The 26,753-nt window shown below is 47.1% G+C and overlaps 1 protein-coding gene across 1 annotated transcript in view; it reads right to left on the bottom strand.

The window, feature by feature from the left end:
- megf6 (multiple EGF like domains 6) overlaps positions 1-26,753 on the bottom strand; it is a 357,029-nt gene that overhangs the window by 92,053 nt on the left and 238,223 nt on the right. The window contains exon 6 of the mRNA XM_038816779.1: positions 12,277-12,399. Coding sequence (XP_038672707.1) covers positions 12,277-12,399 — 123 coding nt within the window. The remainder of the gene's footprint in view (positions 1-12,276; positions 12,400-26,753) is intronic.

Raw genomic sequence — 26,753 nt, 5'->3', positions numbered from 1 at the left:
CTCCACACAGATGATTAACACAGGACAGTGACTGGACCTGCTTGCATAATTACTGCTCCCAGACAACAATGATTCTGCTAATCACAGCATCCCTTAACCTCTGGGTTTATCAGAAAGTCATTCATCTTTCCGAAGACTTGAACATCCACTCACAGTGGTCACGCTAAGGTGTGATTAAGCAGGAACAGCATCAAATAACAACAGTTTAACTTTAATGCCAGTCTTGCCTTTAATAAGCTTATGACCTTTTAGCTTCAAAGTGCTGCTTGTTTAATGATGTGGAAAAATCCAGGGTTTTTCCCCCCCTGAGGTAGAGTTCCCCTTTCGTTCACTCTCCAGTTCTGTTCAAAAGAAAAACTTTGGTGACTGTTTTGAAGCAAACACATTTGCGACCTGCTGTGTAAAAGAATGGGAAGCCATCACCGCAATCTACACCCGCCACTCAAATTAACACCTATCCATCAAGATTGGAGACAGGGATCAAAGCATTAGGGACTTAAGCAAAAAAATACAAAGGGGCTGAAAAACAAGAAAAACCCACCATGACTGCTCAGTTATGGTTTTCGACCTTGAGGCTTACAGGCCTGACCTCACCTCCTGTACAGCTCAGTGAGGATTATTAAATACGGTAAGACAGCGGTGAATGTGTTGGAATATGACATACAATGAGGCACAGGTTTTCAAATCGAACGACACCCGTTAGCAAGGAACGGGCCACTCTTCCTGACACAACCGGAAAGCCTGAGACCATCACGTTTAATTTCCACTGCAGTTGCCACTCCTGATTTAAGACTTTGCAGAGGGTATTCGAAGGTTGGCCCATGTAAGAAAGATTTAATGCCTCCATGCATGTGGTGTAAGTGTGTTAAGCATTCACACAGGAATTCTGCTACTTGAAGACTGGGATTTTCCAGCGGTAAGCCATTCAAATGATTGTTGGCTTTGTTGTGACCGGAATCCCACCGGGGTTGGGGGGGGGTTGGTGAACAGAAACTTTATTATAATGGTACCCTTATTAGACTGGCAAAGTATAACACCACCATGGCTGATGAATACAATGGGAGTACTCAATGGTAGGAAGTAAGAGAATAGGGTCATTGGGTCGGAGGAAGAAATCATCAACAAATTTTTCAAATTTGAAATAACAGCATTCCCCAGAGTAAATTTACCGAGTGGATTAAGACAGTGGGCGGGATTCCCGTTGACTGATGCCGAAATCGCAAACCGCGATTGGACGGAGAAAAGGTTCCGACAGCAAAATTGGGTCAAAATTTGACGCCAAATCGCAATTCTCTGTCACCTCGATAGCAGCGTCAATGTGGTTCGGACCGCACATTCGCAGGCATGACCCGGTATTCTCCTGGGCCTCCGCGATTCTCCGCCTCCGATGAGCCGAGTTCCCGACGGTGCGGTTCACTTGTGCTTTTAAAAATCACAAAACCGACGTCATGGCTGCTGAGGGAGAGAGAGGGGTACGGAAAGTGTCCAACATCACCGCTGGCCGAGGGGCTTCTGCCAGGTCTGGGGGGAGCAGCAAGGTGTGGCCGGATACGGAGCACCATTGCCACAGCCGGAAAGGGAATAATTCATATGCGCACATCGGTGACAACCCACTGTGATCTTCGGGCCACGAGCTGTAAAGTTCCCCCAGGCCACCCCCCTAGGTACCCTCTGTCCCCAGCCGATGCATGGGCGTGCTCCCGCACAACCAGTTGTTGGCTGGGATGAGTGTGTGTGGGGATTATAATGTGTATATGCAGCTGCAGCTTGTCAGCCGCCCGAGTGTCAATGACGGACCCGGCGAATCCCGCACCATTTTTCATTGGAATCGATTGTGTTCCATGTGGCACCGGTGCTAGCCCCTCCCAGTTGCTGAATTGATCCAGGTTGGGAGCCAGTTTTGCTGTCGTGAAAGTCCACAAATCCTGCCCAGGCATCAACAGTTACTCTCAGAAACGGAGAATCCTGCCCAGTGCTTTTCAAACTCTTTTGCCCGGTACCAATTTTTACCAACCAGTCATCCTTCAGGACCCACATCGGCCAACCTTCGCGACCCACACCAGCTGACCTTCATGACCCGCCATTTTCATTTGCCTTTAATGTGACAGGTGAGCCTGCTTGGTTCTCACGATCTCACTTGCTTTGTTATTCAATGTGACACTTCTGATAATGACTTCAGCTGATGATTTAAGATCTCACTGCATCCGCTGAAAAAAATAAAGAGGTTTATCTTCGAACTCGCCATGTGTAGTCTGCAAATGTCTTGAAGTTTTGAGGGTTTTAAACGTTCATTTGCCAGTAGTTCCTTGTATGTAACACACATGGACTTTGAATCCTGATTTGCAGTGGTACAATTAATAACTCACACCTCAAGTAATCATCTTTATGGTGCTTTGTTCCTGTTTTCAACTTCTTCTTCATGGTTTGTTCACCAGAGGTTCAGGAGTTTACTGCTGGCAGCTGCAAAATGGAGGAATCTCTCTCGTGCCCAGAACACGTGATGTCAGAGCATGATCTGCTCTCTGCTGCCGCTTCTGGTGGGAGGACTCTGTCGTTTGATGAAAAACATCGGCCCTGGACAGCACGTCGAGGTCAGGAGGAAGCGGTCCATGGCTCTGGGCTTCGAACCTGCGCACTGCTTGATCTGGCACGCATACGGGAGATGGCCGGCAACTTGAAAGTCCGTCGGGGCCGGCATTTTAAAAAGCCAGTCGCAGCCATTGTCATTCTTCCCGCGATCGGGAACGGCGCTATCGAGTGCTGCGATCCTCTCAAAACCTGCCCACTACCCACCTGTGAGTTGTGACCCTGAGTTTAAAAAACCCTGGATTAAAATACTTTCTTACTTGTTTATGGGGGTTGAACAATGGAAAAAGATTTGTGTTACAAAGAGCACACTATAAGGAGCCACTGTACTTGTATGTGAATGAGGTCAGCAGTAATAAGAGATAGCTCAATTGACAGTCCGTAGTAAGAAATTGTTGTCCCTGACAATGGTAGTGAGTGATTACTGTTCCTAATTAATTGAAGGATCACCACTTTAACCTCACTCCTTTCCTTCCTTGCCCATTTTGTACACCTTGTTTGCACAAGTGGTTTAATTGTGTTTCCCAAGGACTCTTTCACAGGGGTCTCTTTTGAACGGCTCCGAGTGCCACCTGTAACTGCAGGGCAGGACACATGAATCAAGTAGCTCTGTTTGTTTTATTTGGTTCTTTTTGTGAGGGAATAAAAGCCATTTTCCACGCCATTCTTTTCCTCTCCCTAACATCACACACCAACTCTTGCCAAAAGGAATTGGCAAACCTCCACCAATGTAGTATAGAGCCAATGGGGCTGAAACTTGCTATGCTTCGTGGTGCAATGTGTTGGCACTTTAATATGCTGGGTCAGAGTACCTCCCAACTTCAGATAACACCGAGCTGATAAAACAGTTTGGTGTTGCAACATAGTAGTGCAACAGTGTACAATGTACCAGACAGCTGTAAGATGCTGAACCTACCTTGCACACTTCACCATATTGTGTATTTTTAATACTTGGAACTTGATGCTTGAGGAGGAAGGGAAAAAAGAAGGGCAAATCGAAGACCTTCCACAACTCTTCCCAGAAATTAAATTAACCCCTCACAATCTTGGTCGCCTCATCCAGTCCTATAATCCTTTGAGAACTCTACACTCTAATTTTAGCCTCTACAACCCCAATTTCCTAATCTCGGGCAGCACGGTGGCCTAGTGGTTAGCACAACCGCCTCACGGCGCTGAGGTCCCAGGTTCGATCCCGGCTCTGGGTCACTGTCTGTGTGGAGTTTGCACGTTCTCCCCGTGTCTGCGTGGGTTTCGCCCCCACAACCCAAAAATGTGCAGAGTAGGTGGATTGGCCACGCTAAATTGCCCCTTAATTGGAAAAAATAATTGGCTAATCTAAATTTAAAAAAAAAAAAAAAAATTTCCTAATCTCCACAATTGGTATGCCTTCAACTGCCCAGGCCCTAAACTCTTGCATTCCTTCCCTAAGACTCACCCCTAAACCTCTCTACCACTCTGCGACTTTAGACACAACTTAAAACCTAACTCTTTGGAGAGGTTTTTGGCCATGTATTTAAATATCCCCTTCATGTGTGGCTTAGTAACAAATTGTATCTGATATTAGGTGGGTAAGCACATGAGGACCTTTACTATGATGAAGGTGCATTGCATGTATAAATTGTTATTCTAACTGTTAACAGATTAGGAAACTAATCTAGCAACTATAGACAATCGACAGTAATCACATTTCATCTGATGAGTAATTTGGATATAAATGTTGCATTGATCTAAAATTTCAATATTTTTAATTAATATAGTCAATGGAATTTGCAAATAGAAGTTTGTGGATGGCACGAAATGCAGAATGCTGGGCTTTTTTGGTCCCACAAGCAGCAGATTTGGAAATTCCCACCCAAAGTCAACGGGCTTTGGCCGCTCGCCAAATTTCCCAGTCCATCCTTCCCCGATTCTCACCACTGGCGGGACCGGGAATTCCCGGCCAGAAACATTGTGAACTGTGTGGGGATCGTGTTGAACTTCAAAAGGACATCAATAAGTTGGTGGAATGGGCAGACAGGTGGCAGATAAAGTTCAATGCAGTGAAATGTGAAACGTGAATGTCATAATTTATACCAATATATCACGGTGCAGACACACACTGATGGACACACACAGGGACCAATCAACATGTACAAACACCGCAGCCAATCACCAGTTAGAATACACACACTATAAAGGCAGAGGGCACCATGGTTCCCGTTCATTCTGGGTGCTGCCTCTGAGTGTAACAGGAACTCATCCAGCCCATCACGGACTCACAACACGTGCTGAGAGAATCAACTGGTTCGGACAAGGCTTAGGTCTCTAGTTCAAGTTAGCATTATCTAGACCCACAGTCATCGTGTGTTAGCTAGTTAGAAGTAGTTAATAAAATTGAGTTGAACCTTCATCCGGCTGGCGTGAACGGCCTTTGGTGCCACACCAGCCGGGGCCGAAAGGACTTTGCCGGCCGGCATAAGTCCGCGCATGTGCCAGAGCATCAGCGGCTGCTGACATAATCCCGGCGCATGCGCGGGGGAGGGGGTCTCTTCTGCCTCCGCCATGGTGAAGACCATGGTGAAGGCAGAAGAAAAAGAGTGCCCCCATGGCACAGGCCCGCCCACCGATCGGTGAGCCCCGATCGCGGGCCAGGCCACCATGGGGACACCCCCCGGGGCCAGATCACCCCACGCACCCCCCAGGACCCCGGAGCCTGCCCGCACCGCCAATCCCGCCGGTACGGTAGGTGGTTTAATCCACGCCGGCGGGAGAAGCTTGTCAGCGGCGGGACTTCGGCCCATCGCGGGCCAGAGAATCGCCATGGGGGGCCCACTGACCGGCGCGGCGGGGGGTCGGAGAATCCCACCCCTGGTGTCAAGACAGGCTGACAGCGCGATTAATAAAGCATACATTATTGTGGGTTTTGTTAATCGGGGTAGAGCGTATAAGAGCAAGGAGTTTATTTCAAACTTGTAGAAGCAATTCGTTCAGCCTCAGCTGAAACACGGTGTCCGATTCTGGGAACCACACTTTAGCAAAGATGTCCATAAAAGCATTCATGAGAATAGTTCCTTTGATAAGGAGCTTACTTCGGTAGATTGAAGAAGTTAGGACTTTTTTACTTAGAGAAAGGAGGACTGAGAAGAGATCTGCTAAGGGCAGCATGGAGGCGCAAGTGGTTAGTACGGTTGCCTCACGGAGCCGAGGTCCCAGGTTCGATCCCGGCTCTGGGCCACTATCGTTGTGGAGTTTGCACATTCTCACCGTGTTTGCATGGGTTTCGCCCCCACAACCCAAAAAGATGTGCAGGGTAGATGGATTGGCTACGCTAAATTGCCCCTTATTTGGAAAAAATTAATTGGATACTCTAAATTTATTTTTAAAAATTTTTTTAAAGAGATCTGCCAGAGTTATTCAAAATCATGAGGAGTCTGACAGAGCAGATGGTGAAAAACTGTTCCCACTCGTGAAAGGATCGAGAGGGCACAGATTTGAAGTAATTAGTAACAAAAAACAATAGTGTGATCTGAGGACACTCCTTTTCATGCACCAAGTGGTTAAGGTCTGGAATGCTCTGCCTGGGAATATGGTGCAAGCAGGTTCAATTGAAAAATTCAAAAATAAAATGCATTTACTGTTGTCTGCAAAGGAAGAATGTGCAGGGTTATGGGGAAAAGGCAAGAAAATGGTACGAGGTGAATTGTTCATTCAGACAGTCAATGCAGACACAATGGGAAAATCTTATCAATATTTGGTGACGTGTCAGTTCTGGTCTGAAAACCGGTGGGAATCTCACCAAAGGCAGGCAATCTCGCGGAATATTGAGTCCCTTTGAAAAAATTTTTTAACCATGTGAATCATGCCACACACATGGCAGCCTCCCGCTGCTTTGCTCATCCCGGGATAACTTAATCTCTGCAATCAGTGGGGTGTTCCATGTAAACACCTCCCAGCACGTGTTGTAGGTCCATTAGAGGGAATGGTTGCCAGGAAACCTGCACCATGATTCACAGAGGCAGCCCTGACCAGACTCCTGGACGGTGTGCAGCAGAGGCAGGATGTCCTCTATCCACGATCGCGCAGACATCTTTTCAGCAAGGTCACCACCGGCCTTAGCTAGTGCCAGTTCACTGCAGAAGAGGAAAGGGCAGCAGGGCCACAAGAAGATGAATGACCTTCTTTGCACGGCCCAGGTAAGTCTGAGTGCTGCACCCTCTCACACACCCCCGCACCTCCAAGGTGATCCCTTACCTAGCCACCTCATGGGTTTCCAACACCTGTCACAAGGCACGCCCTCCCACTCCACCCCTGCCACAATCCCCATGGTCCTCCCAGTATCTACTCTGCTCCTCACATCCCCACTCCCACTCAAGTCCCACACATGCCACACATCTCATCACCATCCGACCTGGTCAGAGTCCCACCAACGTTCTCCCCATCTGTCTCATTGCAGAACAAACTTGAGGACAGCAGCGTGAGTGGGCATAGCCACTCGGAGTCATGCCCAAGCTCAGATGCCTCACCCGCTTTGAGGAAAGAACCCTCGAGCTGGTCAGGGTGGACCAAGACCGTGCCTGTGTATAGGATGAAGTGGGGACTGCAAACAAAAGGGAGAATGCTCGGGACCCACAGTCGTTCTTCAAGTCTCACATGAGTAAACATTGTTCCATCAGTTATTCCCCGTGATGCACGAATGCTGCCTCCATTCCCCTGCAGGGCAGTCAGTCGACCTGCCCGGACCATCCTCACACCCTCTGGACACTACGGACACACATAGCTTGGAGGGAGACTTCTTGGACACCACCACTGAAGAGCCATTACATTTGTCACCCACACCCTTCACCAGTACAGATACTCACGCCTCAGTAGGATTAAGTAGCAGATAGGCTTCTGGGTCACTCACTGGTGAGCACCTTACAGCTGATGATCCTCAGCAGGTGGATGCAGGGACCTCCCAGGGATCTGGCACTCGGAGGGATGTCAGAGTCCAGGACTCTGCTGAACCGGTGCCCGATGATGTGCCTCTGGGGTTTAGTCAGCCCAGAGCTGCAGGAACTGCAAAGGCAGAGGCGTGAGCATCAGGAAAGGGTACCAGCAACTGTCCTCAGACTGCAGGGCTGACGGGAGAGGCTCCATCGTCTTCTTGCGAGGAGCTGGTGCCGTGACTCCAATGAAACGAGGAAAACATTGCGAGGGTGATGTCCACAATGGAGACCTTGGAGTTGGACATGCAGTCCATGGCGGGAGATGTCTGCTCCATGGGCCAGCTCTTTACCTGCATGTCTGAGGGCATGAGCTCCATGTGGTAGGGCTTAGACTGCATGGTGTTGGCACTGGTGGGAATCCATGAGTGTGTGCGGCCGAGGATGGTGGGGCTTCTGGATCTCACTCCAGCTGTATCACTACTCCACAGAGGAGAACAGGGGGCCACGGGCACCTGATGGGAAGAGGAGCGGCAGCTGCATGGTCCAGGACACCCCACCCAGGGGACCCTCTGGGTGTACAGGCCATCTGAAACCCCTCTCCTTGAGAGCGACACACCTCCAGCCCAGCACACGGAGGAGAGTAGCACTGTGACATCCATGCTGCCTGCAAGTGGGCCTGGACCCCAAGACCCCCAGGGCACACCCGCCAAGGAAATCTAAAGTAACAGGGTGTGGATGGCAGCAGACCGCCTCAACCTCAACTGTGGATCCTGGGCATGCATCTAGACATGTTGGGAGGGCGAAGAAGAGTAGGAAAATGTGGGCACAGCTGAACCTTGGTACTAGTTAAGATAGCTTGTGTATTACATAACACTTTGTTCACCAGCAGATTTTCCACCCAGTCATTTCATGATACAAAGCTCCGCAAACCGCCGCACACTCTTAGTGCTTCATCCCTGTGCAGTATGAGAGTGGCAGCACTGTGGCTCTCCCATCTGCCCACTAATACTCAGGAAAGACACACTGCTGCTGGCACTGGCCACCCCCACCCCAACCGTCAACACGCCGGCCTCTCATTTCTGCCAGTGTTTCTTTTACTCTTTAATTGAATGTGGGCATCGCTGACGGGCCAGCATTTATTACCCATACCTGAAGGCATTTGAAAATCAACGGCTTTGCTGTGGATTTGGAGTCACACATAGGTCAGACTGGGTAAGGACGACAGATTTCCTTATCTAAAGGACATTAGTGAACCAGGCAGGTTTTTACGACAACTATGACTTCACATCATTAGATATTTAATTCCAGCTTTTTATTGACATGGTGGGATTTCAACCCAGATCACCATGGGTCTCTGGATTACTAGTCCGTTGCCAAAACCACAACGCCACTGCCTCTTCAACAGTGATGAGGAGGATATGGGCTGACAAAGTGTAGAGAGGCTGCCCAACTGGAATGTTGGAGGGAAACACCAGGACCACTCACCTCGATGGGGTCTGCAGCAGATGAGAGATCATCCAGCATGAACAGCATGATAAGCCCATTCATTGACAGGACTCATTCAGCTCTCTGCCAGGCACATCGTTGAGTATGTGAGGAGCATCGCTCTATCGTCAATGCAAGTCATTCTCCCAGAGAGACTGGCCAATGGCTTTATCACCTCGTCCATGAGCTTGGGAATCATCACGAGAACCTACCGCAGACACCACAGTACTGGTGGGAGAACTCTTAATCCCCTAGTTCTGGTTATCCCCAAACTGAGAGGCTATAAGCGTGTCCCTGGCTCTTTGGTCCATGCGTGCCTTGGCCATGGCCCAAGGTCCGTCCTCCTCCTCCACCGGTTTCTCTTCGCTACCCTCCTCGACCTGCTCATCAATCGATGAGATCTGGTGCTCCCCCATCTACTCCTGGTCAGCCTGGCCTCCCCTCTGCAGCGCCAGATTGTGGGGAGCACAGCAGATCACAATGCTGCAGGACGCCCTCTGCCCCCCCCCCCCCCCCCCCCCCCCCCCCCCCGCCACTCCTCCAGGCACCGGAACACATCTTGAAAAGTCTAATTGCCTCTTCGGCCAACATGACATTGGCTCCTAAGCCTTGTTGTAACGAGTCTCTGCTTGTGTTTTTGGCCTTCACCATCAGCCACCTCATGAGTGGGTACCACCTGTCCCCGAGGAGCCATCCTTCCAGCTCTCCCTAAAAAATGTTCTGCATTATGCGTAGGTCACCAACGAGTTAGACATTGAGGGAATGGAATCCCTTGTGATTCATGAATGGAGCCGTAGGACACCATGGAGAGTGTGGGTGCAGCCTATCACACCCTGCATCTGGGGCATGCCCGCTAAGCGAGTGAAGCCCATGGCCCTGGCTCGACTGGTCTCTGTCCGAGTTTATACACGTTTGGGCCTTGCATAAAGGGCATCTGTCACCTCCCTTATGCATTTGTGTGCAGCTGACTGGGAAATCGTGCACAGATCACCAGTGCTGCCCTGAAACAAGCTGTCTGCATAGAAATTCAGAGCAATGGCAACCTTAAGGGTCCCGCGCAGTGAATGTCATTGTATTCCATGTGGTGTTGGAACTTTCAGGACCTGGCACCAGTAGTTCACCAACCTCCGGGACAGGGTCAGTCTTCTCAGGCACTGAGACTTCGACATCTGTAGGTAGGATGTCCGACGTCGGAACATCCTATGCCAGTAGTGTCTCTTACGAGGCTCTACCATCTGTGGTGCTACTCCCTGAACAGCTATGGGCCCAGCCTCCCCCTCCTCTGCAAGGCGCGGGATCTGGCCACGTGCACTGGCACGTTGATGTCTCTGCTGCTGCTTGATCGCTATGAGAAGAATAAACAACTCAACTGGCTCCATGATCCTCCAGAATCATTCACTGAAAAGAAGAGAATGCTGAGGTGAACGTTGAGGATTCCTGACAGAGCAGTGACCCTCACCCCTCCACGCAACTAGGACATCCACCCAGGTGCCTTTCCCTTACTGAGTTCCTCACCACTAAGCCTCATACCCTCCCCTTTCACAGGATAGCCACTTCCCTACAGTTATCCCTCTGGACATCACCTGGATGAAGAGCATAGACCCTCGAGTCTCAGTGGTATGATAACCCTGATCATTCCCCAACCACCAAATCCCCCCCCCCCCCCCCCCCCCCCCCCCCCAACTCTGGCATTAGGTGAAAGGGCAGTTGAGCGGTTGCATAGGACAAGCATACATTACACAGGAGACCTCAAAGATGCCCCCCGTCATGGCCATGAACGGGGTGAGTGATCATAGAGATCACCATCACGCTTTGCATAGGGCTACACATCCGTGTTATCTGTGTAATGTTAATGGTTGTTGGACTTCAATGATTGGGGCCAATGCTTCCGAAGAATTGTGAACTTGGTTCCAATCTGTGGCATTCATGTTTACCACTGCAGATTTCATTGGCACAATTGCCAAGTCAAGGAAGGGCGAGGTGGCATTTCAGGTAAATTACAGCCTTGTGTGGCAGACAAGGCACAGCTAATTGGAGTGAAGCCTGCAATTGCCATGACAAACACACCCCTAGAGGGCACCCTCATTCTCTCAGCTCACAATGACTGCAGACTTGACACGTCTTTGATCAGTCACAGGCATCCACCCCGACATTAATTACTGACAGTCAAACTTCCCTGCCAAGTGAATTTGAACTTCCATGCAGCTTAAACCCTTTGTCCTCACAGTGCTGCCTAAGTGTGATGTTCAACTCACACTGCAGTCATCCTCCCCCAAGGGTCTTTATTCATCGTGAGGCAGGGATGCAACCCATTCCTGAATCTCCCACCCTGCCCAAACAGCCTGGCCCCTCATGGAGCGCCACCAAGGTATATCATGATCGGCCAGCGGGGGACCTCTGTAATCACCTCCTCCCACCACTTTCCAGCTCCCACTAAGTGGATATTTGGGCACAAGCCCAGCAAGGAGGGCACAGGAACCGATGTCTGGATGCCAGCCTCCAGACCCACTTCAAGCAAGGGGCGCTCCAACATGAATGGAAGGTAAGGGCTGCATGCGACCCTCTCCCCCTGAGATTGAGAGACTGGACTCCCCGTCCTCAAGCTGAATTTATCAGTTTGCCCCACGTCCTCTCTGGTGCACCCTGAGCATTTAACACCCTGGAGGGTGGTAGCTGACTGACAGTTCACCTCCTGAAATCCCTCTTGGAGGTGAGGCCATCAGGTTCACATTTTAGTAAACCTGTTTAAATGGCAGCGGCAGCACCCACTGAATATTCGGTGAGGGGAAAGGAGAGGTGGGGGGGACTCGCAGACTGAGTGCTCACTAATGATATGCTAATATAATAAAATTACGTTCCTGGCTCCCGCGGCGTGTTTCACGTCACTCCACCGGCGAGGGAGGGTTGAAAATCGGAAATTGCGATCCCGTCGGAGAGAATCGCGTTTTCCAATTCTCTCCAGGTTTTGCGCCTGTGCCACAGTTCTCACTGATAGCTATCGCGGGCTCAAAATCACCCTCGCCGGTGGAGTGGTCTCCTTCTGCGCCGTACCAGTTCTACAATTTTTTTCTCTCAAGTCTTTCCTAAAAAGACCGACAAGGGTCAGAACAAAAGCAAACAGGAAACATATTTTTCTAAACTACATTTTCTCAAGATATTAATTTACTGACGAAAGGTCATTATATTGAGCTCAGAAAACAGATGCACAGAGAGAAATATTCCAAGTAATTTGTCAGTTCAGCACAATGTGGGTTAGCAGATCATATAATATGTGATTCTGTACATCTACGTGTAAACTTACTGATGCACGTGCGACCATCTGCGTGGATCTTATACCCAGGCTCGCATTCACAGTAAAAGGAGCCTTGTGTGTTGACACAACTTTGCTGGCAACCTCCATTGACCACAGTGCACTCGTCAACATCTGCATGAGAACAGAAAAGTAAATATCAGACTTGGGGGATCAGAGCGTAATTATCTTTTGAGGAAAAAGTAACTGGTGTATTAAATGTAAACAAGCCATTAAATAAATAACTGGTAGCTATTCCTGGTGATAAATCAGCAGGCTGCACCAAGAATAGCAAAATGTTCCCTGTTAAATTGAGCTTGTCTGTCTGGCTAGAGTAGGAGGAAATCGGATGGTGGCTGTAATCGTGTTGTTCTAGGCATTGCCAAGCAGCTGCCCAGAGGTTTAGGAATAATTCAGCAGCTCGCCCCGCTCTCGGGGTATGATATATAGCACCGTAGGATCAAAAGGGAAGCATCTCTTCAAGCTGTGCTGGGCGCAATTTAAATTTGTAGCTTCAAAGTGCAATAGTCTCTTTATAAAGTGTATTCACCATAAAAAACACAATGTAAAGGCAAGAACAATGGTTGTATACAATAGAGGCCATATAAAGGACATACAATATTATATAAGGCATGGTGAGTATTATATCATCATAGAATCCTGGGGTTTTACAGGACAAAAAGAGACCCTTCGACCCATCGTGGGCCATCAAGCAGGAATTTATCTATTCTAATCTCATTTTTCAGCACTTGGTCTTTATCTTTAGCCTCGTGTGCTCTGGCCGTGTCGCGTCTTTTCGTCCGACGTCACTTCGTCCAACGACACTTCGTCCACGTCTTTTGGTCCAACGTCTTTTTGTCCGCCCGTCTTTTGGTCCAACGTCATTTTGTCCAATTATCCAATTACAAATTTAGCTGGACTTACCTGGTGATTTTTCTTAACTAGAAATAACAGCAAATTATCTTCGATGTAGTGCAGTAACACAGACAATATGGAAAACATTGCAAATATTGTTAGAAATACTTGTTTAGAGTTCGAATGCTCTTATTTGACTGTTAGAGTTCGAATGCTCTTATTTGACTGTTAGAGTTCGAATGCTCTTATTTGACTGTTAAGTGCATGAAACTAGAAAGTATTTCTGAACGATAAATGTCAGCTACGACCAATCCATTTAAATTAGTAACTACGAAGCACATTCCTAAATCTAAACCCGGTGACAAAAACTTACTTTTCGTTTTATACATGTTTTAATGCAAAGGTCTTTGCAAAATGTGAAATGACAGCTTTGCGTTTCGCAGATATTAAACTGATTGTCGGAAGGAACTTGGTTCCCGTAAGTACACTAACACAGCAAAATCTGAATCAATCCGTACATGATCGGAATATACATTATTCAATATAAGATTTCAACCCTCTGCTAGGTAAAGTGCAAACACCCCTCTTGTAGAAAACACATACGAAAGGCGTATCACAAGGAATGGCGTGATTATGACAAATTGCAGCATCGGTTTTCAGTGATGTCCCCACTGCTAGTTACAGAGTCGGATCAAATTTAGACTGAATAAATGTTCTGTTTATATAATCCCTATTTCAATAATCCACGCAGAGATCAACTCTGGCAATATAAGTCAAGTTACAAAAAGTCTTTGACAAAAAAAATCATTCCGACAAAAAAACGTAACAAGTCACAAAAAGTCTTTGACGAAAAAAATCATCGGACAAAATGACGTTGGACCAAAAGACGTGCGGACAAAAAGACGTTGGACCAAAAGACGTGGACGAAGTGTCGTTGGATGAAATGACGTCGGACGAAAAGACATAGCACCGCTCTGGCTTTTCAAGTGATCATGTAAGTGTTTCTTAAATATTGTGAGGATTCCCGTCTCTATCACCCTTTCAGGCAGTGAATTCCAGATTCCTGGGTGAAAAAGATTTTCCTCAACTAAGGGGAAAAGTTTCTTCCTGTCTACCTTATCTCTGTCCCTCAGCATTTTATGCACCTCAATCAGAGCCCCCAATCAGCCTACTCTGCTCAAAGGACAACAATCAGACAAAGCCTGTGTGGAACATAAGGAAGGAACTTAAGCAAGGACTCAGGGGGAGGGCTAGAAGGGGTCACAAAAGTCATTGGCAAATAGGGTTAAGGAAAAACCCACGGCTTTTTGCACATACATAAAAAGCAAGAGTGTAGGCAGGGAAAGGGTTGGCCCACTGAAGGATAGGCAAGGGAATATATGTGTGGAGCCAGAGGAAATGGGCGAGGTACTAAATGAATACTTTGCATCAGTATTCACCAAAGAGAAGGAATTGGTGGATGTTGCGTCTGGAGAAGGGTGTGTAGATAGCCTGGGTCACATTGAGATCCACAAAGACGAGGTGTTGGGCGTCTTGAAACATATTCATGTGGATAAGTCCCCAGGGCCTGATGGCATCTACCCCAGAATACTGAAGGAGGCTAGAGAGGAAATTGCTGAGGCCTTGACAGAAATCTTTGGATCCCCTGTGTCTTCAGGCGATGTCCCAGAGGACTGGAGAATAGCCAATGTTGTTCCTTTGTTTAAGAAGGGTAGCAAGATAATCCAGAGAACTACAGGCCGGTGAGCCTTACGTCAGTGGTAGGGAAATTAGAGAATTCTTCGAGACAGGATCTACTCACATTTGGAAGCAAATGGATGTATTAGTGAGAGGCAGCATGGTTTTGTGAAGGGGAGGTCGTGTCTCACTAACTTGATAGAGTTTTTCGAAGAGGTCACAAGATGATTGGTGCAGGTAGGGCAGTGGATGTTGTCTATATGGACCTCATTAAGCCCTTTGACAAGGTCCCTCATGGCAGACTGGTACAAAAGGTGAAGTCACACGGGATCAGGGGTGAGCTGGCAAGGTGGATACAGAACTGGCGAGGTCATAGAAGGCAGAGAGTAGCAATGGAAGGGTGCTTTTCTAATTGGAGGGCTGTGACTACTGGTGTTCCACAGGGATCAGTGCTGGGATCTTTACTGTTCATAGTATAAATGATTTGGAGGAAAATGTAACTGGTCTGATTAGTAAGTTTGCAGACGACACAAAGGTTGGTGGAATTGCGGATAGCGATGAGGACTGTCAGAGGATACAGCAGGATTTAGATCGTTTGGAGACTTGGGCGGAGAGATGGCAAATGGAGTTTAATCCAGACAAATGTGAGGTAATGCATTTTGGAAGGTCTAATGCAGGTAGGGAATATACAGTGAATGGTAGAACCCTGAAGAGTATTGAAAGTCAGAGAGATCTAGGTGTACAGGTCCACAGGTCATTGAAAGTGGTAACACAGGTGGAGAAGGTAGTCAAGAAAGAATACGGCATACTTGCCTTCATTGGCCAGGGCATTGAGTGTAAGAATTGGCAAGTCATGCTGCAGCTGTATAGAACCTTAGTTAAGTCACACTTGGAGTATAGTGTTCAATTTTGGTCGCCACACTACCAGAAGGATGAGGAGGTCGAGAGGGTGCAGAAGAGATTTACCAGGATGTTGCCTGGTGAGGAGCAGTTGAATAAACTCGGTTTGTTCTTACTGGAATGACGGAGGTTGAGGGGCGACCTGATAGAGGCCTACAAAATTATGTGGGGCATAGAGAGTGGATACTCAGAGGCTTTTCCCCAGGGAAGAGGGGTCAATTACTCGGGGGCACAGGTTTAAGGTGCGAGGGGCAAGGTTTAGAGGAGATGTACGAGGCAAGTTTTTTACACAGAGGGTAGTGCGTGCCTGGAACTCGCTGCCGGAGGAGGTGGTGGAAGCAGGGACGATAGTGACATTTAAGGGGCATCTGGACAAATAAATGAATAGGATGGGAATAGAGGGATATGGACCCAGGAAGTGTAGAAGATTTTAGTTTAGATGGTCAGCATGGTTGGCACAGGCTTGGAGGGCCAAAGGGCCTGTTCCTGTGCTGTACTTTTCTTTGTTCTTTGTTTGTAACCAGACTCTCTTCATAGCTGAAACTCTCCAGCCCAGGCAACATCCTGATGAATCTCATCTCTGGGAGGTGAGTACTTTAGAAGATGGGATCTCATTACAGAATGAACCCCAAACCATGTGAGGAATACACAGCATCAGATATGACCTTTCTTCAATATAGGATCTGTAAATAATGCGTTATATCCAAGGTCAGTAGTGTACCACACAGATTATTACAGTTGCTGCATGTGAAAGCAGTTTGTAGCGTGGGAGATGTTAGAAGAGAACATATGTTTTATATGTAACAGATGTTGTTGGGTTCATAATTCTTCAGCCCCTTAATAACAATCTCAAAAAGAATAATGACTACTTCCAGTTGACATTGTCCCAAAACAGAAAGAGCAACAAAAAAAAAAGAATCAAAAGGACAGGAATGTGCTGCTGAGGTAACTGAAATATTACGTTAGTGCATCTTTCACATGCGAATCAACAGCGCGAGTAAATAGTAAATTCAGTAATGATTCAAGTCGGGAACAAGTAAACCCACTTGACAGCTGCAGAAAGGGTCAAGGCCAAAACATGAAGGAAAAATAATTCCAGCAAGACATGGCAGGGAATTATAAACCCGGAAAGCTGCTGACTCCAGTCTTTATTTAGATTGGGGGAGTCGCAACAGAAGCTCTGAAGGAAAAGCCCTGAAGACCTTTCTACTCAGCTAGTGCAAACACATGGGAAAAGGAAATTATCTTTATGAAAACAAAGCCTGGAGGGTCAGAAAAATATTTGGTACCTTCTGTACTTAGTAAAGCAAATAAAATGACGCAATCCATCTACTCAAATGGTGGAGCATTGGATGACTGTCTGTCTGCCCGTTGCTTTCACAGGCCATCACACACCAACACTAATGTTAAACTTTTATATTTCCAGCGTCTGTGAAATATTTGCGAGGACGATTTCCACTGTGTGCGTTTGTTGTTGTTACTGCACAGTTTCCTCCATCCATATTTTCCCATCCTCGAACAAAACCACCAACTTACATTCGTACACTTTTATGGGAAGTGCACCGCACCCCCCCCCCCTCCGCTCCCCACCCCTCACGTACTTCACCTAAGTGGTCGTCTTACATGAGCAAAATATGGATATTGGCCAAAAACAGGAGAAACCAGCTGATTCTGCGCTCAATTTCTATTGGGAACCATTAGATGGGAGTAGACAGAGAAACATAGATAGAAAATAAAAGCAGGAAGAGGCCATTCTGTTCTTCGAACCTCCTCCGCCATTGATTATGATCATGGCTGATCATCAAGTTTACTGCCCTGACCCCATCTTCCCCCAATATTCCTTGATTCGTTTAGCCCCAAGAACTATATCTAATTCCTTCTTGAAATGACACAATATTTTTGCCTCAGCTACTTTTTTGACAGTGAATTCAATAAATTCACCACTCTCTGGGTGAAGAAAATTCTCCTCACCTCAGTCCTAAAAGGATTATCCCTTATCGTCAAATTATGACCTAGCTCTGGACTCCCCCCCACTATCAGGAACATTCTATCTGAATCTATCTTGTGTTATCATGTTAGAATATTGTAAGTTTCTATGAGATTCGCCCCCTCGCTCTTCTAAACTCCAATGAATATAACCCTAACCGCCTTAGTCTCTCATCATATGACAGTCCCACCATTCCAAGAATCAGCCTGGCAAACCTTCGCTGCACTCTCTCCATAGCAAGAACATCCTACCTCAGATAAGGACACCAAAACTGAACACAATACCCCAGAAGCCTTGCTGATCTCTCTACTTATTCGCTCAGGGCACTGTGGCTAGTCATTGGATCTCGAATGTCAGCCCAGTAATTCCAAATGGCTCCTAGATTCATTATACATTACAGCACAGAAAAAGGCCACAAGGATAATCAACTGTTCTTTTGTGCCATAAGATCTCAGGTTGCTAACTCTTTGCGAAGAGACAAAAGAGAGCAACTTTCTGCAGAGATTGTGTTTTTCAAGTTTAAATGCTGTGCTGTAAGGTCTCAGGCAATCGAAACGATGACTGTCGAAAAGTTTTGATTTATTCTCCTCACAATTTACACCTCCTACTCCCCAAAGGGTCTCCCGTGCCTGGCCCACACCCGGGCCGGGGTATTTATGTCCCGGCAGTTGTAGGGAAGGGGAGTAGAACCCGACCCATCTCATCTGGGTAAATCGCACTCAGGTGAGGCCACAGGGACTCTTGAGGTTGCAATCCCTGGGCCGCCTGTAGGGTTGTAACATGTGTAGAAACAGAACTGCTGCTGTGCTTAGATCAGAACTCACTTCCCTTCCTCCCTGGTGCAGAGGTTTTATGAGGAGCTGCACTGGAAATCAGGACTAAAATGGAAAATCACAGCTCCAAATAAATGGACAAACTGCATTGATAAATAATACTGCCATATCCAAAATGGTCTCTGAAAAGGACAAATCTCCTTTCCATTAAGTCAGATTTATAAAAACAATTTAGCAGGCCTTAATCCACTCCAGATGAGTAACATAATCTAGGCTGATGGTGCAGTGCTACAATAGTGGAATTGAGGGTGCAGTGCTAACCACTGTGCCGCTGTGCCACCCATCTAGAAACAACTGCAGTAAATATGTTCATAATTTGCTATTTTAGGAAGCTTTCCAATTCACAAGTGGCACAGGATTGGACAAATCACATGGCAATTCCTTTTCTGTTCTTTCCCTTGCTGAATCTGCTTCCTTGGCTTGTTGGCAATGATATGTGCTACAATAGTGGAATTGTCAAGTTTTGAATGCAACATTAAATAGAGGCTCATTAGTCCCCTCAGCTTGACATAAAAGTTGTTGTGGCATTATTTTGATCAATAGCATGACAATTCTCCCTGGCATGCTGGTCTATATCCCTCTCAGTGTACCCGAAGAGGCGCCAGAGTATGGCAACTCAGGGATTTTCACAGGAACTTCATTGCCATGTTGATGTAAGCCTGCTTGTGACACTAATAAAGATGATAAAAAAAGAAAGAGTACCCTACCTAGGCCCACCTAACCTTTGGACAGTAAGGGGAAATTTGGAATGGTCAATCCACCTAATTACACATTTTTGGACCGTGGGAGGAAACTGGAGCACCCGGAGGAAACCCATGCAGACACGGGGAGAAAGTTCAAACTCCACACAGTCACCCAAGGCTGGAATTGAACCCAGGTCCCTGGCACTCTGAGGCAGCAGTGCTAACCACTATGCCACCATGCCACCCATCTAGAAACAACTGCAGTAAATATGTTCATAATTTGCTATTTTAGGAAGTTTTCCAATGCACAAGTGGCAGAGGATTGGACAAATCACATGGTAATTCCGTTTTCTGTTCTTTCCCTTGCTGAATCTGCGATCTGGAACTTCCTTGGCTTGTTGGCAATGATATGTGCAGTTTCTATCCTGAATAATTAATTATATATCCAGGCTCAGACAAACTGTTGCTCCTGATGGTTGTAACCTTTGTGGGTCACAACCTAATGTTTGGAAAATCAGTTTGGCCTGTTGGCAATAATTTGGTCCCTTTGGGAAGATGTTGCTGAATAATCTGCATGCAGCAACTAATCCGGAATACTCAGGGACTGTTAAATAGTTTGTTCACCCAGTAAATCTGAATGAGCCAAAACGTAAAACTGACACAAGTGCTCTCTCCAACACTCATAGGAGCAGTGAAACACATCCTGAAGCTCAAATGTCAGTTGTTTAAGAGTCTCCTGCAAGAAACAACCAATGCAGGCACAAGCTGGAAGTTAGAGACTTGCCTCAGGTCAGATCTGTTTAATGAACAATGGTGTATCTGTAGTGATAAATCTCAGTCCCATAACTACAAACCATTCACAATGATTAAATAATATAGTAACATCATCCCATATTGTCTGTATACATTCACATGCACAAATCAGCTTCACTCGTGCCCACTATAGATCCATAGATTCTATGGCTATGATCAACGTTCACATGCTATTTGGCACTGCATCATGATTCTCCAATTTAGTGACCATCATCCAGGATAAAGGGTCATGATGCATTCAGTGTTGAATATTATAGGAACACTGAAAGAAGGAAAATAATTATCCTGTCCCTCCAGCTTGCCTCAATGTTTAGATCTAAGTATAGGATCAACTCAGGTCCCTTGCACCAATTTGCTGGCACCATCCTGCCATCGGCCATATTCCAGAGGTGAGATTAAGGTCAGCAGGGCTACGCATTGTGTGAGGCAGGTAGGCATTAAAGGGAGTTAATGCCCTATTAAAGCCTACCGTCAGACGCTGACTGGAAATGTCATTGTCAATTAGACAGGCGAAGCGGATTGGAAGAAAGCTGGGGGTCCGGCCAGCACTCCAGGCAGCCCCCTGCTTGGCCACAGCTGCAGCAACAGGCCATCCTGTGGAGCAGTTTCCCCTCCTTAACGGTGATTCAGTAGCTGAGGCCATTTCATATTTTACAAGTTTTGAAAGTTGCTGGGAGGGGACCTCAAGATGGATGCACCCTCTCCATGCCTTACCTTCAACAGCAGGCTGCAACATCTTCCGTGCTGGAGGGTCTCCAACTGACCCTGCGGCTTGAGGAATCAGCCTGACATCCATAATGAGACACACATCCATCCTCAGGGCACAAATTGGTCAATTCATAGGAGAATGCTGCCGGGTGACTGTTTACCACAAAGTGCATGGGCCGTGACCCACACCAGACCCCAATTCTGGGGTCCTGACCCAAGATCCAAAATTCTGGTCCGGGTATCAATCTATTCAATCCGGGACCACATTCAGTAAATCAGGTATTCTTTCCCTGAGTATCTTAGCACTCCTAATGTTTGCCTGTGGCCCACACTTCAAATTACCAATGTCCTTATTTGTTAAATTGAGAACCAGTGGTCAAGGAGCTAAAATCGCTGCAACTGGGATTGGGAAGACACAGTTGAGTGATGCACAGTAACCATCAGGGTCAGCTGATTAAGTTTGAAAGTTCTGGATACAGAAGAGTTTGCTGTTCTTGAAATTAAAAATTCTGAAGGTAGGAAATTATTTTAAAGTAGTTCTCTTAGAAGCTTGGAGTCCCTTCCCTGGTTCCACTGGTTTGGGTTCTCAGAAGGGGGAATGGCTGGGCATGTTAATGTCAGAAAGAAGAGAGATTGGGGTGTGATTCAACACTTCTTTGGATAGTGCCAGTATTATGCCTGAATTAGATTTGGTGATTGCAATCCTTGATGGTTATTATTTTAACACGAGTGCCTTTAATTTTGTTTGGTTTAAGTCAACAGCTGCAGCATCTACTTTACAGACATTGATGTGTAAAATTAAAGCTACACATTCCTACTAAGATGAGTAATATGGGAACGTTGTGATCTCATTTATACAAGAATTACTACATGTAAACAACATTTCCGATGATTGAAATAATAATTTTGGATTCCTTGGGACCACATGGATCAGTTTGAAGGGATTTTTTTGTTACAGGTTCTTGGGTACTACTACGTTTGTATGACAGGAATAGCTTATAATGGAATATCTAGTTTGACCATCCATTCGCTAATGGGTGATACTAATTCAAGGAACCTATAATTTTATCAATCTGGGAGAGAAAACCACAAATAACATTCTGATTTGCAAAACATTTGGGGCGAGATCTTCCGGTGGTTAATGCCGGCAGAATCATCCAGTCATGCCAAAGGCACACATCCCACTGCAGGTTTCCCAGTGGCGTGGCATGGATTCAATGGGAAATCCCATTGATGCCACCGCTGGCCAATGGCAGTTTGCCTTCTACTGCCAAGAAACAAGCCATGGTGAGGCCATAGAATCTAGCCTTTAGAATCCAATTTAAGACTGTTTAAGTTAAAGGGATGTGTGCATTGCTTACTTATAGTGATCAACCGGTCCTGCTAAATGACTCATCTCGTGACATCCTCAGGGGAGACAGTGGTGTAGTGGTTCTGTCATTTGTCTAGTAATTCAGAGGGCCAGGCTAATGCCCTGGTGACATGGTGCATATCCCACCGTGGCAATTCCAATCAATTTATAGAGTACATTGATTGCTGTGAAAACCATTTAGTTCACTAATGCCCTTCAAGGTCAAGGAAATGCAGGGGATGTTGGGTAAGATGGGGGTAGGTTGATGAGGAATTGTTGTTTATATAAGTGATGTACCATCAATTGGATGCGAGACACGATGAAGATCCAAACTGTGGCTTTAATCAGCTAGTTGTTAGCCCGGTGGTAGACTACAGAGAAAGGCCGACCGCCGGGAAACCTGGGTACTTATACCCCGCCTCGGAGGCAGGGTCTACTTGCCTCTCGACCAATTGGTGAGCAGTCACATGACTAGTCCCAGCCAATCAGGCGAGAGGCACATGACCAGCCAGAGCCAATGGGAAACCAATGCTCTGTACCAATTGCAGTACTCCCACTCATATCACCACAGTAAGCCATGGTGGCAGGGTTTTGTTTTTCTTGGTGTATGGTTGTTCATTCTGTTAACATTTATTCTATAAATGCCTCAATTTTTTTTTTAAAAAGGAAAGCAAATCTGCCATCCTTACCTGGTATGGCCGAAATGTGACTCCACAGCAATGTGGCTTAATATTAACCGTCTTTTACAATTGGATGGGCAAAAGTGCCAGTGACACCACATCCCATGAAAGAGTAAAAACAAATCACAAGCTGCAACTTGTGACAATAAGCGATTATTATATTATTAAATTTACCTCATGATAATTCTAAAGTTGAAGTGTTCTCCATAATTGTCATAATACTGATGCTGCTGATTAAAGCTTGAAGAAATAATACATGTTCTGTTAATTTAATTCCAGAGAAAATAATCCATTGCAAAAATACTCAGCATCTCCCTGCAGATGCTCATTTCAGGGAAGCCAATTTTGGCCCTATTTTCCTGCCAATCAGAGACTGAAAACCCATGGAGCAAAGATCAGAGGTTAGTTCAAGAGCGCACGAACCATGCCACTCTGAAATTGACCAGGGTAAAAGCTTGAAAATCCATCTTACATCAGTCATAAAGCTTAACAGCCTTTAGCAAAGTGAAGTTTTGCCAATTCTACCTGATAGAACAAGAAATAGAAGAACTGTTTTATAATGAAGATTACTCATGAAACTCATTTGGCTTCAGAACAGACTTTGGGCGAAATTCTCCGCCCCCCACGACGGTTGGGAGAATAGCGGGAGGGCCTTCCCGACATTTTTGCCGCCCTCCCGCTATTCTCCCCCCCCCCCCCCCCCCGCCGAAGTCCCGACCCGAATCGCTGCCGCCGTTTTTTTACGGCCGGCAGCGATTCTCACCTGTTAGATGGGCCGAAGTCCCAGCCCTTTCCGCCGTTTTTACGAACGGCAGAACACACCTGGTCTTGCCGTTCGTAAAAACGGCGTCACAAACTCGCTATTATTAACCATGGCACCGATTGGCACGGCCGTGGTACGGCCGTGCCAAGGGTGCCATGGGCCCGCCCACCGATCGCGGGCAGCGGGCCCGATGCCCGCGCACTACTTGTCCTTCCGCCGCCCCGCAGTATCCAGTCGCGGGGCGGCTGAGGGGCAACCCGGCCCGCGCATGCGTGGGTTTCGCGCAAAAACGCGATGACGTCACCCGCGCATGCGCGGGTTGGAATCTTCCAATCTGCGCATGCGCGGCTGACGTCATATGACGCGTCAGCCGGCGCTAACTCCGGCAAGCGGGCTTAACGATTTTCGTTAAGCCCGTTTTGCCGGAGCCTACGGCGTCGGGCTGCTAGCCCCGACCGGGGACCAGAAGCGGTCCCCGGTCGGGAAGGGGCGCGCTGCCGTAAAACCCGCCCGGGTTTTACGGCAGCTTTACGATTTCTCCCGTTTTGGGAGAATCTCGCCCTTTGATCTTTGCTCAGAACATCTTGCTCTCTTTTATTGTCTCTTCCTCCCATAGCAACGTCACTGAGTGTGTCTTCTAAGGTAATTTGTCAGGGGGTTTGAAGGGTCGGGTATAGGAAGATTTACTCTGCATCCAACTTCTTCCACATCTAATCTGGGGATGGTAACTGCTAGATGTGGAAGTAGGAAGTATAAAAGTGTTCCATTTGAAATATAACTAAATCGCTGGGATCAGCTTACACCTGATTCCTTTGGCTCCCTTCCTACTCCTTTGTCATCACCATATTAGCTCTACTCATGAAGTTGGTGAGCTGCTTAAGAACCTCAAGGAATCAGCGGAGCATGCTCTAAGGGCCAAAAGTCCTCCTCCTGCTCCTACCTTCTATGTAACCAGTGATGAAGAACTTTCATTCTACGGACAGAATTGAGGAATTGAGGTTGTTGTAGTAGGGAAGGATAAAGGGAGACTGAACAGGTACTCAAAACCATGAAGGGTGTTGAGAGAATAAATAAGGAGAATGTGTTTCTACTGGCAAAATAGTCAATAACCAAAGGACATGGGCTTAAGGTGATCGATAAAAGACGCAGAAGTGAGGTAAACAAAAGTATTTTTTATGGAACAAGTGGGTTATGATCGAGAATGCACTACCTCAAAGGGTGGCAAAAGCAGATTCCCAATTTTCAACAGGGAATTAGATAAATCCTTGATGGGGAAAATTGATAGAGCTAAGGAGAAAGAGTGGAACTTTAGACGTGTAAAGAGAAGGGAAGTTTTTGTTTTGGTATGTGGGTGATGGATATTATGCCCATATCTAGTTGCCCCGAAGAGATGGCGATCAACCATTCCATGGACGTCAGCGCACGTGGTGGTTATGCCTATGGTGTTAAGTTGGGGCAGCACGGTAGCATGGTGGTTAGCATAAATGCTTCACAGCTCCAGGGTCCCAGGTTCGATTCCCGGCTGGGTCACTGTCTGTGTGGAGTCTGCACGTCCTCCCCGTGTGTGCGTGGGTTTCCTCCGGGTGCTCCGGTTTCCTCCCACAGTCCAAAGATGTGCGGGTTAGGTGGATTGGCCATGCTAAATTGCCCGTAGTGTAAGGTTAATGGGGGGATTGTTGGGTTACGGGTATAGGGTGGATGCGTGGGTTTGAGTAGGGTGATCATTGCTCTACACAACATCGAGGGCCGAAGGGCCTGTTCTGTGCTGTACTGTTCTATGTTCTATGTTCTAAGTTGTGAATTCCAGGGTTTTGATTCAGCAATAATGGATGAACGGCAATGTATATCCTAAGCAGAATAATGTGTGACTTGGAGATTATGACATTACCACAACATTAATGGTCTTGTTCTTCTTGATTGTAGAAGTCACAAGACATAGGTTGCTGTCAAAGTAAACTGGGTCAGGTGCTGCAGTGGATTCTCTGGGTCATACACACTGTAGACATAGCTACGTCACGCCCGAATGGGGGCCCGACATGGCCAGTAGATACCAGGAGAGGCGTCTTCCTGGATTTATCCAGCTTGCCATGCCTCATGTGATCTAACGGGATCTCGTGTGACGTTGCATCTTGATCCCGCCCATTGTGGGCAGGCAGTACTTGGCAAATACACATGTAGCTAGTCTCACTCTAATGTGCTGCTTGCCTGATCTACCCAAGGCTTTGGGATATAATGTCTTCGTCTCAGAGACCTTAGGAGAGCGCCGTTCAGTACTGGTCCCACAAACGGAAACCAGGCATAACTGCACCTGGGGAAGTCTCCCAGGCGATCGGAGGCCCCCGGGTTGTTTGCCTCCTGGAAGGGTGGCACCCTGGCACTGCTGGTGCCACCTGAGTACCTTGGCAGTGCCAGGCTGACATGCTACCTGTGCCGGGGATCAGGCCCGGGGCTGCCCTGCCCATGTAATGTAATGTAAATGTAAAATGTAAATCGCTTATTGTCACGAGTATCCTTCAAATGAAGTTACTGTGAAAAGCCCCTAGTCGCCACATTCCGGCGCCTGTCCGGGGAGGCTGGTACGGGAATCGAACCGTGCTGCTGGCCTGCTTGGTCTGCTTTATAAGCCAGCGATTTAGCCTTGTGAGCTAAACCAGGTGGGTGAGGTTGGTTGCAGGGGACCCTCCCCCAAGGACCCTTTTATAGGTGTTGGACTTTAGGGGGTTATGCCGGGGGGTGAGAGAGATCAAGATGTCATTTAAAAATGGCTTCTCAATCTCTTCCTCCACCGAGAAGTTCTGCAGAACTCCTCAGTGCAGGAAATGGGACCAAGTGCGGCCTTGACAGGCGTTCGAGGTTGAGGCCCCAGATTTCAACAGAGTCCCATTCGATAGCATGGTTGTTCTTGGCACTGAGTGGTAAACACCTGGCTAAACGGGCTCAACACGAACTCTGTTGCAATTCGGTTAGATTGCGCCCATAGTGTGCTGGCAGTGGGATGGATGAATATTGACTCCAATGATAGGGTTAATATATCAATCCGTGGATACGTTTTGAGGAAGATTAATAACACACAAATATCTGAATAGTAGACAGGGATGAGCGGGTTTTCATTAATATTATGCCCACATCACAGAATCACCAGATGAATGTAATTTCTGTAGAAACTTACATTTTGAAATTCTTCCTAAGTATTGTTACAAGGTGCGTTCAAGATGTTGGAGTTGATGTCAGTGAATTAT

This window comes from Scyliorhinus canicula, chromosome 13 (genome assembly GCF_902713615.1).
Source record: "Scyliorhinus canicula chromosome 13, sScyCan1.1, whole genome shotgun sequence".
NCBI classification, from domain to species: Eukaryota; Metazoa; Chordata; class Chondrichthyes; order Carcharhiniformes; family Scyliorhinidae; genus Scyliorhinus; species Scyliorhinus canicula.
The sequence above is the reverse complement of the archived record's forward strand: the minus strand, read 5'-3'. Positions and strand labels throughout refer to the sequence as shown.